General features: G+C 37.7%; 1 protein-coding gene and 2 pseudogenes across 3 annotated transcripts in view; 1 reads left to right on the top strand and 2 right to left on the bottom strand.

The window, feature by feature from the left end:
• Nucleotides 1-1,650, bottom strand: part of LOC122144499 — a 46,597-nt pseudogene extending 44,947 nt beyond the window's left edge.
• A 7,863-nt stretch (nt 1,651-9,513) lies between these two features.
• Nucleotides 9,514-11,245, top strand: LOC109113330 (annotated as a pseudogene).
• Nucleotides 11,246-11,322: 77 nt separating this feature from the next.
• Nucleotides 11,323-17,235, bottom strand: part of LOC109101810 (disks large homolog 3-like) — an 85,862-nt gene continuing 79,949 nt past the window's right edge. For all 3 annotated transcript variants that reach the window (XM_042755437.1, XM_042755438.1, XM_042755439.1), the window contains 5 exons: nt 15,404-15,505; nt 15,124-15,296; nt 14,879-14,988; nt 14,393-14,484; nt 11,323-14,255 (listed from right to left, as the gene is read on the bottom strand). In XM_042755437.1, the coding sequence (XP_042611371.1) occupies nt 14,149-14,255; nt 14,393-14,484; nt 14,879-14,988; nt 15,124-15,296; nt 15,404-15,505 (584 nt within the window). In that variant the 3' untranslated portion in view covers nt 11,323-14,148. The remainder of the gene's footprint in view (nt 14,256-14,392; nt 14,485-14,878; nt 14,989-15,123; nt 15,297-15,403; nt 15,506-17,235) is intronic.

The raw sequence follows: 17,235 nt of genomic DNA, 5'->3' as shown, positions 1-17,235 counted from the left end.
TTAAGTGAGGGTTTTAACTTTAAGTTAATCGATTTTCTATAGATTCTGTCAACTCAAATCTGCAGACTGGCTCTGACCTTCGGTAACTACTGTGAACTTCTCCAGACTGTAAATCAGTGGAAATTTTGGGGCAAAACGTCTCCCCCGTAGTGTAGTCCAGCCTTAAGAGACTATAGCTAAATTAACATCCATCAAAAGAGGCTTCATAAATGAGGCTAGTTTCTGAGTTCATCCCCGTGAATGAAATGTTTTTATTGGGTTTGTTTTATTTGATTTTTGAATTGTGTGTTACTTAGCTGAACATGGACTGGTCTAGATGTTGCAATGTGCTTAAATGACACTTCATTATGAATAAATAAATAACTGATCAAATTGTATATATTGTTGCTTGATTTTGTTCCATTTTTTTATTTTTTTTTTTGTGATTGACTTTGTACATTCAAAAAAAAAAAAATCAATTGTTCTTTAAAAAGGTTTGTTTAAAAATAAACAAGATTTTTTTAATAAAACATGATGTGAGCTTAATGGGAACAGGGGTGTGCTTAAAGGGTACAAACATGTACCGCATTAAGCACAGACAGACTTTTTGGGTACATTTAATGATGTATATCTTAATTGAAATGCTTTTGTCATTTAAAAATAAAATTTAAAAAAAATTTGTGTGAGAGATCTTGTGCTCTGAAAAACATAACTTTTTGTACTGAAACCAATATCTTGTGCTCTGAAAATGTCTCAGTGTAGATTTTGGTGAGCTTAATACGTTTTCCCCCTATTGCCAGAATACAGAGTGCTGATGACTGGGTCTCAAAACCCAGTGAGCTGCACACCTAGACAAAATCTGGGATCCCCAAATGGGTTCTTACAATCCATTAGGCACATATGATCCCCAAAATGCTGCAGCCAAACAATCTGTGTAAAGGTATAGGCAGCTCATTTGGTTTTGAGAAACATATCAAAAAGTGACATCAAAAAAATCACATCAAACTTTTCTACAATGAACATCTATAAAATCACATCAATGCAATGCCTTCAGATAAGTTCTGTACTATTACTAGAACAAAAACGCTGTAAAAAATCATCACTGTATCAAAAGACATAAAATTTGTTCCCTACCAATTAATTTTTCACAATAATAGTAATTTCTTCCATTCTTCATTGAGAGTTTCTCATTCTCTTCTTCAGTAATTAAAGTCGAAATAGTTTAAAAAGTGCAGTGAACTCATGACTGAACGTCAGTGACTTTCAAGTTAAAGACTACAGAATATATTTTAATGAAGAAACTTCTCATGTTGTAATATAAGCTATTTTCTAAAATGAAAATAGTCTGACATCAGAACAATTACACGGCTAACCATTAATTCAATGGCATGATGTAAGTGAGGTCATCTTATTCTAACACACTATTTTTGTCATCATTACATCCACATCTGTTTGTATCCATCTACACGCAGATCAGTTTAATGCCCATAAAGCTGAAACATATGAACTTCAACCCGCATCTGTGTACAACAGCAGCCCATTGAAAGATCGCGTGCCGCTTCACTTAAAGCGCAGTAAAATGACAAAAAGCGCGAACTTACCACTTGAGAAGAAATTAAGAAGCAGCTGGAAAGTGAAGAAGCCTTTGACTGAGGTTTGAACGGGAGTCATTTTGTCCGGTAACTCCTCACAATCAGCTGTCACTTTATATTTGGATGTGGCTGTAATAGCCCGGGGTATTGTGATTTCTCTGGGCGTACGGTTAAATGTGTACAGTTCCTGTTGATATGAAAGGGATTGTTGTTTCTAGAGTGAAAACACCTCTTGCTGTCTCTCAGTGAATGTAAATGTGTCGCATGGTCCTGAACCTGAGCCGGTGTTGAGCAGCTCCAAACTACTCCCGAGGGCAGGTGCGATGTTTGCTCTTCCTTCCTAAAACCTGAGTGAATGAACTTTCAAAAACTAGACTCTATGAAGAAGGTCTAACGACAGTATATCAATGAAAATAACTAATACCAACCGACTGATAAACCACCCCACTGCCTTTGGCTTTTCTGCTGGGTTTGTCCTCTCGAAGGCTTTATATGAGTGAAGCAGGGGACGGAAGGGAAACAACGTCACCATAGTAACCCTGCAGCGAACGCACTTTCCTGTTCAACCTTTAACTTACGATATTGACCATGCAGATATCGATTAAGATACTCTGTCTTGTAATGATCTGATTAAGTAAATGTTTTTGTTATTTTCTGTCTGATTAAATTAAAGATTTATTTTATCTCTAAGACACATATCCCTCCCAAATGCCTCTATGAATGTGAAGGACTTCACAAAGTAGGCTATTTCACCATTTGTTTTGAACCTAAAATCCCTTAAATATCTAAGTGCAAAGGTAAACAGGCATTGTCTGATAACATATCAGTCAAAATACCTTGGGAAAACATTTACAGGGTTTATTTTTAACTTCAGCAAAAGGATGTGCAGCTAATTTTATATCAAAGTTAATAATCATGGGGCTTCTTTTCAGCTTCCAAAGCCCCCAGATGTGTGGATACACCACCGACGGTTTGTCCTTTTGATGCTACAAATGGGGACACACTCCCTTCAATGTAGGGCAAGACATTGTCCATTCATGTCCTTCTATCATTTCAAATGCACAGGATGTTAAATCTGTTAAACAGAAATGAAACAGTACCGTTTAATACAGTTTGTCATTGATGAGGTATACGGTTAAAGAGACATGAAGTTTTCTTCCTGTAGTATTAATTAGATTATGATATAATTAATGTGATCATGTAAGGGCCACTGATAACAGTTTACCTGTTTATTTACTTCTGTGACTCAAAGAAACTACGAAGGTAGCTGCTAATGTTAAGGATTTAGTTATTCCATGGGATGTCACTTATATTTATCTTACGTATATAAATCATTTTTTATTCTGCAGTGTTATAAAAATGTGTATTATTTTTAAAAATAACTCATCCATGTTCATGACATTTTTTACTACTTTTTAAGGAAATTATGATTATTAAACAAATAAAAAAATGAATACCTCTATTATTATTATTATTATTAATTGTTTATGATTTTATAATACTTTTTTTTATCTACATATACCTACGTTTCAAGTAATGTTTTCGTGTTTGGCAGCAGAGATCTGATTTAGGTATTTCTCAAATCTGCTATGCAATAATTTTCGGCTAGTAACTGACCTTTCATACCAATTTAGAGCTGTGAGGTGAAGTGTTTTTAAATCTGGCACAAATTTATAAATATGCCTGTTTATTATTATTTTTTATATTATTTATGTAGCAGACTTTAGGAAATCTTGTGTGCATCTCTCTGACCACATGTCATAGGGATCATGTTTGTTTTTTCTTTCTCCTGTGCAATCAAGCCCTCTGAACTAATCACATTTCCCTCAGGCCAGCACGGTGGCTAGATAAGACTCAGGCAGAAACAATTGCTGGAAGCCAAGCACCAGGAGAAGTGTGCTTTTAAGACATCTTATTGTTGAATCTAGTGCAGTGAACACAATAAGAGAGTCCACTACCGATTCTGTGTATGCAGCTTGAGCTGTTTCCCTTCAGCTCAACAATGACCTCCCCCTGTTAAAACAAAAAACTCCAGCATTATCAACACATACTTTCTTGGGGGTGAATGAGGTTCTAACTACCAGAAGGTGACGAATATTATGCTTAAACCAATGCTATTATACCATAATGCCCAAATCTTTCAACAGGACAGAGTTAAGAATTCTGAATTTAGACCTACACTCTTAAAATAAAGGTGCTTCATGATACCCATAGATTAGAAGAAGCGACCCAGGCAGAGACTTTTTTTAGTATATGCCCTACATGCCACAGTTTTAAGTCTGGATGTCAAGTACACCTACATGCCACAGTTTTAAGTCTGGATGTCAAGTACAGAGCACATTCAGGGGTTTTTAGGAATAGGAAATTTTTGGAGGTTTGATCTTAACACACACCTTCTTCTTGGTCTTTAGATAAGAATGATAACATTTCACAGAATGATAAATTTAGCACTCTTAGGGAAATATGATCACATTTTTAAATTATTGTTTAAATCTGACTCATTTTCAAATTGTTTGTCGTAAATAAACATCTCAGAAAAATACGATGGGGTTTCAGATTGGAATATAACTTTTTGTTATGAAACGGTATAATTTTCATACATGTCTTTCTTCTGTAGAGGACACCAGGACAAGCATCATGTTAATCGGGCATTTTGGTGAGACACAAGAAGTCGATAGGGAAAATAAATTATAGATCAATATTCCTATGAAATATCCGATATTATTATGAAAATGTTGCCACGTTATTATTCTCATTATAAAACTTCTTTTTTCATTATGGTTTGTCACAAGAACACATTCATATGCAAATTAGGTGCAATGTACAGATACATTGTATAGAATGGAAATACCAATTTATGGACATTTAACACACATATTGCATAAAGTAAAATAAGTTTGGCTAAAAATAACCTGAAACCTAAAAACTGATTGGTGAATGAAAAAAATTAAATATTGTTTTTGCCTATTCTTGCCTTTTCATGTTTATTTATTTATTTTTTGAATAACTTAGTCCTAAATTGTCAAAAAAAAAAAAAAAATTTATATAATATACTTTTAACTTTTTTATGGTTCTCGGGGGGATATAATAGTATCAGAAGGCTATTATTAATTGCCATTTTGCACAGGTCAAATTTAATCTATTATGTTACTAAATATTTAGTAAAATAATTGTATTTTATAATTTCTTTTATTGTTTTGGCAATGATAAGATTTTGTAAAGCTGCTTAAATCTAAATGTGAAATATGTGAGGGAGAGGGGAATGAGAGTAAATACATAACCGTGTGTGAGAGACACCACCTTGTGGCCATACAGCAGTATTACATTCGCACTACGCGCGTCCCCGTGCGTGTTCTTGGCGGTGGACGCTCGCGAGGGGTCGTGTTTCTATAACTGTCACATAGAAAATACAGACAAAATATTAGATCGTTTTAATTCACCTTACTCGACTTGTGTATTAAAATACACTAAATTGACCGTAATATGGAGCAGTCTGTTGTCAATGTAAAAAGTAAGAATCTATTTTGTGGTAATAAAAGCTGTCAGGAACTCTGTCAGGAATTAGCTGTTACGCACGTTTATAAAATAATCGACCCCTTATGAATATTAGCGGTAATTTTAGTATAATCTGTTTTAAATATTTCACCTTACCTTGTCATGAAGTGATTTAGCACTTGAAGACTGACTCTGTGTCTTTCACAGACCTGTCAGAGAAACTTCTCCAGGTGATTATTTGAGACTCTCTTCAAAGCGATTTCAACTCTAGATGCAGCAGCAAACCTACAGGATTCACAGGTGTGAACTCTACGGAAGCCACAAGAGATCATGTTATTTTTTCTGTCTTGTTTTGTGTCGCGTTCATGCCTTTTTCCTCGCATTTTCCCGTTATCGTCACATAAATCATTTTTATTTTTATTTTTAGTAAGTAACACAAAGCTTCATAGAAATGTGGTAATTGTGGTTTGATATTTAATAAATGTTGCAATTGTATTTTGTAGTTGGAGGAAATCGCAATATAGCTGTGGAATTGGGCTGTGACCAAACGTGTTGGGTCAACTATTACAGAAGAGCAAAAGACAAAGGTCATTTTTTTTCTGTCTGTCTATTATTGAATCTGTCTATTAAGGTATCTGCCAATCAGTATGTCTGTTTTCTGTCATATAGTTTTTTATCCCCTGTACCAACAAAATAAAGTCTATCTCCAGATGTGTGCACAGATGCCAATTATTTTATAAACTACAAATTTGTTTAACTTCTTGCACATGTTTTAGTGTGTCATGTGGCATGCAGACTTCTGTATTCATGCAGGCCTGAGAACCCATCAGAGAATATTGTTTGTAAGCAGATACTAGTTTGTGAAATCTGTTTTTGCTTACTATTTTCATCAGTTTTATCTCTTCATTTCCCGATTGTTCCTGCCATATTTTATCACTATTACTGTAACTCTAAAATGTCTTCCTCAGATGGCGAGGAAAATGGGAAAAACATGGCTCGATTGTAAACAACCCAAAGCTGCTGATGATTTTTTGAGCCTTGCTGTCAGTGTACGTAAAGTATGAATGCAATCTCACTATAAAGAGGGGAAGAAAGACTTTGCATGCATGCAAAAATAAATAGATAAATAAAAATGTTACACATGCAGCCGCTGGATATTAGAACATTGGAAATACCCATGATTATTTTTCATATCAGTAGTGACTCTGAGAATGAGAAACTAAGAATATGCTGCCTTCACAGAGCCTGGAGATTCTGCAGAAGATACAAACACACCAAAGGGAGACATAGAGAAAGACTTGCTGCCGGTTTTGTCTTATCAAGCTGAATCTGTGAGCAGAGATTGCTGAGCATATCCAGTGATTATGAAGCCTAAAATTAATGTTTAAATACTGTAAAACCACTGTATCAAATGTGCATATTTAATATGTAAATGTAATCTTTGAGACAGTTGGTAGATTGTCGCAGTATTTTTTACAATTTACACTAATATATTTACTTAGTTTTTATTATTTATTATTATTATTATTATTCAAATTACTTTCTGTTGTCTCAATAGGAAGTTTCTCAATAGCAACATTTAGAGGCAGTGTTATGCATACAGCGATGTAAAGAAAAGCTTCTTCGTCTCCTTAAAGACGTGGAAAAACTGTTGTTGTCTCCGTGTCAAGTGATGTCATCGCTTTATTTGAGAAATAGATTTAGAAAATTCAAACAATAAAAAGGAAATAAACCACACTCTTTTGTGCAACTTTGGGGTCGGCACTTTCAGCCAGGGAAAGCATGAAGAGAGCACATTTTGGCTAAGGTAGGGATCCCTGTAAGATATATTATTGTTCAAAAGTTTGGGGTTGGTAAGATTTTTTTTAACCTTATTAAAAGAAGTCTCTTGTGCTCAATAAGGCTACATTTATTTGATAAAAACTACAGAAAGAAAAAACAATCACATGTAATGTCATAAAGTCCAAAATCTGTTTATTTACATGTTTAAATCAAATTACAAATTTTCAGTGTGGCTTTATTGCAATACCTGAATGCATTGTAATCTTATTTCCCATTCCTCCAGGCCAAAGTTTTGAGACTTTGAACAGTTTATTTGGAGTGGGACTGTCAGAAGTACCTGGAGAAAGCTCTTCATGCTGTGTGCTTGGCTAATAAGGTATAGCATTCCTAGTGAAACCAGATCTGGTCAAAATAGACCATTAGATTGGGCTTGTATCACACACACCATGCTGTTTGTACATTTGGCTATTTCATTTTTTCTTTTTAGGAGCATATGCAGCTGTCAGGCCTTTAGCTGAAGATTCGTATCCTAGTTAAAAGCCGCAGCCCAGATGATGCACCAGGCATTACAGAAACACTGACATGTTGCTGTATCAGGGAGGTTCTGGCCTTTGACTTCCTGAAGAGGGTGTGTCAGTACTTTGAGTCATCTCTTGAACTGGGCTCTGCTCTGCTCATGCATATAGAGCTGCTGCTGGCCAAGCGGAAGACTGGTTGTGCTTGATTGATTGTGATGAAGTTGTCTTTTCTAACTCTTAGCGTGGAACTCGGTCCTGCAATGTGAGCACAGTTCTGTGAGGATGAGCGATTTCTTTCTTCTCTCCTTCCAGGTAAGTTCAAACACAGTTCCCCTTAGTAGCTGTAGGCTAGCTCATAATCATGTTAATGCAAACTCACACACTGATACTGTAGCTGTAGTCAAGTGTAGTTAAAGCAGGATGTGTGATGTGGTGTCTGGCTGGGCAGCTGTCAGACCGAGGTGTGTTGATGGGGCAGAAGACGTGTCTGCTGATGGCTGCTGCTGCCTCTCTGGAGATCTGCAGGAGCTCTGATCACACTGAGCAACAGGTGGATCACTCACTCGTTTTTAGCAGTTCATCATTTCCACCTGATTAAACGATGACAAGTAGGCAAGAGGCATTTTGTTTGCTTTTTAAAGACACGATTGAAACTTGACACTGTACAAATTCTGAATATGGACTGAATTTGTATGTTTCAATGCATGGGCATTTCAAGGGCTTTATAAGTGAAATTCCTTTTTCCACATCAGTGGTTTTTTAACCAGGTACAGTGGCTCACTAGAGGGCCTTGGTCATTTTCTCAAGGCCATCCATCATCCACAACACTGTTCGAAGGCCTACCACTCCTATTCTCTAGTCTCTAGTCCCAGGATTCCAGAAGTTGAACATTATTAAAGGGATTGTTCACCCAAAAATAAATGAACACAAAAGATGTTTTGAAGAATGTTGGTAATAAACCTTAAATATTTTTAATATTCATTTACATTTATTATTTGTAATTCTAACAACAAAAAATTGTCTTGATTATTTTAATATTATTGACAGCCCTAGATTTAAATGAAAACAAGCATAATTTCAGGCAGAAGTGCAAATGCAAATATCAAAGCCCATGTAGGGAGTTTTCCAATATTGTTTTTGACAACGGGAGACCTTGGAGTCGGAAAGATTTGAGAAACACTAACTCCACATTTACTCTGATCTCAGTTTTTCTTTGTTACCATGACTAACCAGCAGAGGGCGCAGTGTAGAATATCTGTTGTGCTTTCAGACTGAGCACATTCAACTCTGTAAAGAGATCTGGACGACCATCAAAGCATCAGGTGTCACTGACTATTTTCATTCTTTTACAAATAATTCATTTTAAATGCTGTTTGTCCAGAATGACAGGGATCGTAAGCACCTTTTTGGCACATTATTTCCTCATCAGGCACTTATTCTAAAGACAAAACAGACACATTATTGCTGCTCTATGAGTTTGAAGCCCGGGCCAAATTAAATGATCCAAAGCTTGAATCTGTGCTCAAATCGGTTTTGGAACTGGATAATGTTGAGACCAAGCTGTTAGAAATTATTGCAGTTCAACTTCTAGAACCATAACCCCCATTTTAAAGAATTACATATTTTAATTTATGGATGGTGAAATTCTGACTGAATGATTGAATATACACTACCATTCCAAAGTCTTGTTTTTTTCCCAGAATTAAACCGAATACTTTAATTCAGCAAGGGTGTGTTATATTGATCAAAATTGACAGGACTTTTAATGTTACAAAAGATTATTTCAAGTAAATGCTGTTCTTTTGACCTTTTTATTTATCATATAATCCTGATTTTTTTTTTTTTTTTTTTATAAAAATATTAAGCAGCATGACTGTTTTCAACATTGATAATGATTCTTGACCACTAATCAGCATATTAAAATGATTTCTGAAGCATCATGTGACACTGAAGACTGTAGTAATGGTTGTAAATTCAGCCATCACAGCAATATTGTAATAATAGAAATTGTAGTACTGCTTTACAATATTTTTTACTGAATTGTGATCAAATAAATGCAGTCTTGGTAAGCATAAAACATAAAAAAAAAAGTCTTACTGACCTCAAACTTTGGAATGGCAGTGTATGAAATGACATTATAAGCTCTGATGGTCCTGTACTTTGTGTCTACAGTCCTGGCGATGGAACCACCAGCCCATTTCTGTGTAAGAAAGCACTGAGGAACGCCTTGTCTCTGTACAAGAAAAAAATGTTCCAAATACTCAAGAGCATTATGTTAGCAGCACAAACGGTTGTGGGTTCAATTCCCAGGCAACACACATCACAAAAAAATTAAAAAAAAAAAAATGTATAGCCTGAATGCACTGTAAGTCGCTTTGGATAAGAGCCTGATTCAGCTGACCCTGCCGAGTGGCATGTCTGAGGTGCAGTCCTGCGTGTTGGAGGAAGTGTGGGGGTACTATGAGGAAGCTCTGTCCATCATAGCAACCACAGTGAGTTGGTTACGGTGACTCAGCAGCTGTTACACGACCTGCTGCAGCTCAGCCCTGTAATTATCCCCATCTTTGAAAGAATCTCCTGTTTCTGTCAATGGGCTTTTAGTTATGCCTCAGTTAGCAGATGCTCCATTCACCAGCTTCTTCCTGCCAATTAGGATGCTAATTTGAAAATATCGCCTGTGCCTCTTTATCTTGAACTAGCATTGCAGAAAACTTGCATAAGCATCAGGATGCTATTCTGAATTTGTGACCTTCATGACACCATTGATCAGGGGCGTCGGACTGGGGGTAAAACCAGTACTGATTACCAGGGCCCCAAATGAAGAGAGGGCCCTTGAAAAGTCTGGAATATATTTTATTTTACCTGGATATTTTCATGGGGGCCCATCAGGACTGCCTATGCATAGGGCCCGGGATCTTGTGCAACGCCCCTGCCATTGATATAATATTGCTGTAATAATAGTTGCAAATTTATATAATGCATTTAAGCTCCAATATCTGATCCATTCCTCCATGATATCACACGGACGTCTTGCTTTCTCACACAGCCAGAGGACTTTCCAGAACTGGAGACCCTGTGGTTGCTGACCCGAGCGTGGAATACGGGAATCCTACTCTACAGTCTGGCCCAGTATCCCGAGGCTGAGAGGTGGTGCAGGCTGGGAATGAGCTTCCTGAAGCACCTGGGCTCCCTGCAGGACAGCTATCAGACTCCGGTAATGCTGCAGGAGGCAGATGGGCCGCCCTTCAGCTGTTTGAGTGCTTGACCCAAGGCGGCGGATTTCATTTTCATGTTTCATATTCTCCTCGCCTCAAGTCAGGTGCGCAAGCTGCTTCTTTCGTCACCTCAGTGGGAGGCTTAATTAGAGCAGCAGGTTGGTTACAGCTATGTGGGTAGGTAGTTAAAGCAACATACAGTAGGGAGGTTTAGTTCAGCTAGTAGTTTAAATGTGTCATTTGGCAAGCATTAATTCAGCATCCCGGGTTCCAAGAATTCACAAGATAATTTTCATTTAAAACATTTTGTTCATGTTGTTTGGTAAAAGAGTACGTGGCAAGGTGTGAATAAAATACATGAAATGTGTCTCCCAGATGGCAGGTCTGTACAGTGAGGTGTTGGACAGGCTGGATAAAGCAAAGAATCATCTCATTATTGAAGAATGAATGATGGCGGCTTCAGTCACAGATGGAGATCTCAGGTCTAATGGCACGTGTTTAATATGTAGTGTGAATTTCCTTGCATTTTTTTGAGAAGCTTAAGAGATGTACGATGCATCTGAGGGTTTGTTCGTAGAGTTATGAAATGGTTCAGAAAATAGAATGTCTTGTATTCATTTAATCTGAAATATTTTTTTGGCAGTATTATTTTATTACCTGTCATCCGGCTATCTGTTTGGGCTTTTCTCAGTTGACTAGTTCAAAACATCTGCATTGCAATACAAAACAAATAAAAATGCATGCATTGAAATCGTAACATATAGTCACATAGTTTATTTCCAAACAAACTCTTGTCCAGTCCAAAAAACAAACCCAAAAAAAAAGAAAAGTAATAATAATAATAATCGGTAAGACTGTGTTCTCTCCTGACCAGGATATAAAAGAGCAGTTTTCCTTGTGTCCTGATGGGTTGTACCACCTGTAATCATGGGGAGGACACTACTGTACAATCAAAGGGTTCATATTTGCAAGCACTTACTGCACAAGTGTGCTATCACATCAAAAACTCAATCACTCAAAAACATAAATCAGACCCATTCCCTCCCCATTTCACACTCATGCCCTCTGGAGCAGAGACCCTCATTAGTACACCAGAACTGCTCCAATTCAGTCCACTTCATTAGAAATATAGTACAATGATTCAAAATTCTTTGGGCTTCACCAACACGGCTGACTGGCATCAACGGTGCGAACAGTCAGCTGCTTTTCCGCTCGTCACCTCAGAGGACCAGATCTATGCTAAAAGGAGTCATTTATGCTCCTGGTTTACTTCAATATCACTCCATGGGTTGCTGTCTGCATGTCTTATAGATATTTATATATATATATATTTGTATTTTTACATTAGTTTTTCATCTATACACTCAGACAAGTTCCACAAGATATCACAAGTAGACAGGCCGTATTGTAGGGAAGCTGGTTCCCGACTCACTAAAAAACAATTGTTCTGATAGGCAGCTGAAGATTTCTTTTTTCTATAGAGAAATACCAACATTACGGCACATTTGTATGGAAATTAATCTCAGAATAAATTCAAAGTTTACTTACCTGACATTTGTGATTTATAAAACATGTTTGTCCCAGTTGTATCACACATGCATGAAGCACAAGTGAGGGGGATATTTACACTTTACAGCTATCATACCCATTAAAACAGTCTGTAAGCAGTTTATAAATGGCTCTGTTCCCTTCGATTAATCCCTGAACTCTGGTTTTGACAAGGGTATGACAGCTGATTTCGCAGAGACGCTTGGCAGGTGAGCGCACCTGTTTAGAGAATGCCTGCGGGGCGGGGGAAGAGAGTGGGCCCAGGAACTTCCCTTGCTTTCTGCGGGATCCAGACTTCTCAATACAAAAACAAAGAATCTTTGAAGGAAGAAATCGAAGGAAGTACTGTTCTTCTGTTGTGATCCTTTTCTCTCCGGCTGAACCCAAGGACAACCACAGACGAAGTGCTTACAAAGTATTTCAAATAAAATAAAAAAATATTAAAAAATACACAAGTATAATGTATCAGCATGTCTGGGTGTTCAGTTAGAGGAGAGAAAATCATTCCTTTTGAGTTCATACTCGCTCTATTCCATCACAATATGATTGAGGCCCTTTAGTTGCATTAAAAAAAAAAAAAAATTAAAAATTAATTTTCCATCAGATTCCTGAGCTCGCCAAGCTCACCACGGCACAAGGCTTAACACAGTGAAGTAAACATCAGCCCGGAAATAAAGGAGTAGAAGGAAAAAATCTTTTAAAAGCTGTCATTACAAAGAACAGATTTAATCAAACCATCGTCGAGTTCTGGGGAAAACTGTCAATTTCAGGCTCCACTAACGCTTTAATATCAAGGAGGACATCCAACACAATTATTGTCTTGATTCTACCCGTTTTAAGGCTGCGCTCCTGGGCAGCTAACAGGACAGTACCGTGTTACCGTTCAGTCTGAAGAGAATATAGTCATGGAAGGCAGAGGAAGTGCAAGTGGGCTGTCTGCTTTTCAACTCCAATGGCGGCCGAAATTGGATTTTGAAAAAGGAAAAAAAAAAAGGTTTTCAAAAAAGGATTTCACAGAGGTAAGACACTGAAGTCTATTGCACTCACAAGTTAGGCCTCCAATAGGGTGACAGGAAACTCATAATAAGCACTAAAATAGAGTCGTCCTCTAAGCATTGATAGGTTGAATATTGTGTCGTTCATCCCCCCTCCCCCACGATCGAGTGTTTATTCATCATAAGGCAGTTTGGTGGTCTGCAGAGAGCCCAGTTACACCTCTTTACCCCCATCTTTAATCCAGAGCAGCTAAAACCACAAGAAAGAAAGAACACAAACCCAAAGACAAGAAATGAAATCGAACAGCCCTCCAAGTAGACAATTCTAGTGAAGTGTAAAATGTGTACCGTATAATTTCATATTATGTAGTAAAATCTCTCGGTAGGATTTTTTATTTTCCATGTGATTTCAGTAATATAAATGTATAGACTCGAACCTCCATTTTGTTCTGCCTCTGAACGTGTTACCATACAAACGGCCAGGCAGCCCATCAAATAAAGTGAGCTGGTTTATGATTACTGAAGATCACCATCAGTTTTGAAGTTTATCCGTTAGAAACACGAGCAGTGACGGTACCATCAGCAGGCTTGAACTGTATCTAGTCCTCAAAGAAAACCTTGCACAGCATCCTCAAATGTCTTTTTCCATGAAATCGAATGAACATATACAAGGTTCCCACTCGTGCCACCATCTCCAACTCCCCTGCTCCCCACTCTCGCGTCGTTAAGACGTTCTCATCATCAAGTCCATCCAAAACGCACAAAAGAATTTGCTCAGGTTTCCCTTTCTTGTTTTACTTGAAAAAAAATTTCTTTAGGAATGGCATTTCCAATGTTGAATGGAATTGCTGAGAAACTCATGCAGGGGTGTGCACAGTCACAGTAATGGTGATAAGACTTCTTTCGATTGAGGGTAACATAATGATGACACTAAAACTTGATATGAAACATGTCAGTGTAAGGGAAGGAAAGGTGTCAGGTGGGAGTGAGGGTAAGGTGGGGGGGCTCCATGGAGGCGGCGAGTTCAGAGCTTCTCTGTGGACGGGATCCAGATGTAAGGGCCTGACTGCTCTTCAATGATCAGCTTGATTTTATTATAGATCTCATCTAGTGAGTCACCCTGGACTATGGCTGTAGAAAGACAAAGAGAGGAACAGTCATACTCCTGTACACTGTCAAACAGTAACAGATGTGCTGGACTAAAAGATTTCCTCTGGATACAGTTAAGAGAAAATCACATGATGGTGTGGTGTGGTGTAGGGGGTTACCTGTGAAAAACTCTCCAAACTCTTGTTCAAGCTTCACTGCCTTATCAAAGACTTTATTAGCTTGCTCATATGTCTGCCTCTTATTCAATTCCCTGAAAAACACAAATGCAGTAAAAACATTATTTTTGTGAAATATTATTACAATTTAAAATAACTTTTCTAGATATTTTAAGATATTTTGAAATGTAATTTATTCCAAAGCTGATGGCAAAGCAGATTTTTAGAAGCCATTACTCTTCAGTGTCACATGATCCTTCAGAAATCTAATATGCTGATTTGGTGCTCAAGAAACATTTCTTATTAAAATACTGAAAACAGTCGTGCTGCTTAATATTTTTGTGGAAACTGGGATTTTTTTAGAACTTGAGATAGAATATATAACTATTAAATTTAACACATCTTTGCTGAATAAACTATTAAAAAAAAATTGGCACCAGACTTTTAAATGGTAGTGTATGCATTTAATTTACAAAATCTTAAACTTACATAAGGGCCTCCGCAGATTTTGGTTTGATGAAAATGGCGATTGGATAGAGCTGTGCTTGCTGCAGTCGCTTTATGGCATTCCCAGACACATCCAGGATACAGTGTTTCCCCTACAAGAGGATTAAAGAAACCCTTACATCCCGTGTCACACTTTCACTGCACAGTAATTGCCACAGGGAAAATATATTTAAGGATTAAACAGGAGTTCAGATCCTCTGGCATGTTTACACTAGGGAGTCACTGACCCTTTCAGCCACTGCCCGGACAGACAGTATGCTGGTCCCATACAGATTCTCATTGAACTGGCCGGCCTCGATAAATTTGTTGTCCTGAATGTCCTTCTCCATTTGCTCCCTTGAAGCCACAAAATGGTAGTCCTGCCCGTCCATCTCATTCTCTCGCCGAGGACGAGTTGTATCTGAGGAAACGTTTATGTCTTGCTTTACTTTTACAAGTACTGCCAAAACATTTGATGATAAAGATGATCTGCATGTAGCCAGCATGGCCTTTTCTTATTACACTCACGTGGAACGCAGGATCCAAACTTGTGAGGGAACTCTGATATCAAGTCATCGTTTACTCTGTCCTTCATTGGACCCAGGATAATCACAGGCCTTGTGTAATGGACTGAAAAGAAAGCCAAATCAATGTTGGTCAAAAACTTCCAAGCCTTGAGAATAATTTCTTGGCTTTCCTCATGGAGCAAATACCATGGAAAACAGGATTTTTCTTTGTTTTTTTTAAATACAAGCTTCCTCCCCAGTGCACCCAGATCATTTACAAAAACTAAACTGCAAACACAAATCATTAAAAAATGGTCACATTAACGGATGTCCATATTTGCATATCAGCTATTGTTTACTCAACACCTTGACCCACCCTAAAGAAAGACAGCTTAAACTATGGCACATACACTTCACTTTAAGAAGTAAAGCCGTCATAAAATAGGTTATTTACATATACAGTCATGGCCAAAAGTTTTTGCAGTGACATAAATTTTGTGTTTTGCAAAATTTTGTTTTGTTTGCTGCTTTAGTATTTGTGGATTATTTTTCCATGTCTCTATGTTATACTAAAAAAACGATACGCATATACATTTTTTAAAGACTTTTTTAAAGGCTTTTATTGGCAAAAAAAATGTATATAAAAAATCAATACATACATTCCTTACCAGTTCTCATAATAACCTCCGCAATTCAGTCTGGCATGCTGGATATTAGCTTCTGGGGCAAATCCTGATTGATAGCTATCCATTCTTGCCTTATTAGTTCTCAGAGTTGATCACAATTTGTGGGCTTCTGCTGGTCCACTCGCCTTTTGAAGACTGACCACAGGTTCTCTATGGGATTGAGATCCGAGGAGTTGCCTGGCCACGGATCCAAAATTTCAATGTAATGATCTTCGAGCCACTTCTTTATCACTCTTGCTTTGTGACATGGTGCTCCATCATGCTGGAAAATGCACGGATCATCCTCAAATTGCTCATGTACCTTTGGAAGAAGTAGCTCTTGCAGGACGTTTTGATACCATTCTTAACTCATGGCATTGTTTTTGGGCAGAATTATGAGAGAGCCCACTCCCTTGGTTGAAAAACTAACCCACACATGGATGGTCTCAGGATGCTTCACTGTTGGCACAACACAGGACTCATGGTAGCGTTTACCTTTTCTTCTCCGAACACTCGGTTTTCCAGGTGTCCCAAACAGTCGGAGGGGAGCTTCATCAGTGAAAATAACTGTGCACCAGATATCTGCTTTCCAATCCTTATACTTCCTGCAGAATTTCAGTCGGTCCTTGACTTTTTTTTTTTTTGGAGAGAAGTGGCTTCTTTGCTGTCCTTCTTGACACCAGGCCGTTGTCCAAAAGTCTTGGCCTCACTGTATGTGCAGATGCTCTCACACCAGCTGCTATTCCTGAGCAAGCTCTGCACTGCTGGTGACATGATTCCATCTCTGACCACCCTAAGACTTCCACAACACTTGAACCTCTCCTTCAAGTTCTTGATGATCCGGTAAATGGCTCCTTTAGGTTTCTTTAGGTGCAATATTCTTTGTAGCAATTTCCTTGCATGTGAGGCCATTTTGATCCAAAGCGTTGATGGCTGCACATGTTTCTTTGAAGGTAACCATTACTAACAAGAACACAAGGACTGGAAGCTATTCTTCCCTCCTTTTATAGCAATCAGCCTGCTCTTACAATCCAATTAGTATGATAGTGATTTTACCTGACTAGTACTCATTCACACTTTCACATTTGTTGCTGATATTATTAGTGAATAAATGTTAGCTAGTCATTTTGTGTCAGGATCAAAAAACAGTGAAATTTGTTTTTTTGTGAAGAGTTCATTTTTTTGGCCA

Source organism: Cyprinus carpio, unplaced genomic scaffold (assembly GCF_018340385.1).
Source record: "Cyprinus carpio isolate SPL01 unplaced genomic scaffold, ASM1834038v1 S000006696, whole genome shotgun sequence".
In the NCBI taxonomy this organism is placed as follows: Eukaryota; Metazoa; Chordata; class Actinopteri; order Cypriniformes; family Cyprinidae; genus Cyprinus; species Cyprinus carpio.
The sequence above is the reverse complement of the archived record's forward strand: the minus strand, read 5'-3'. Positions and strand labels throughout refer to the sequence as shown.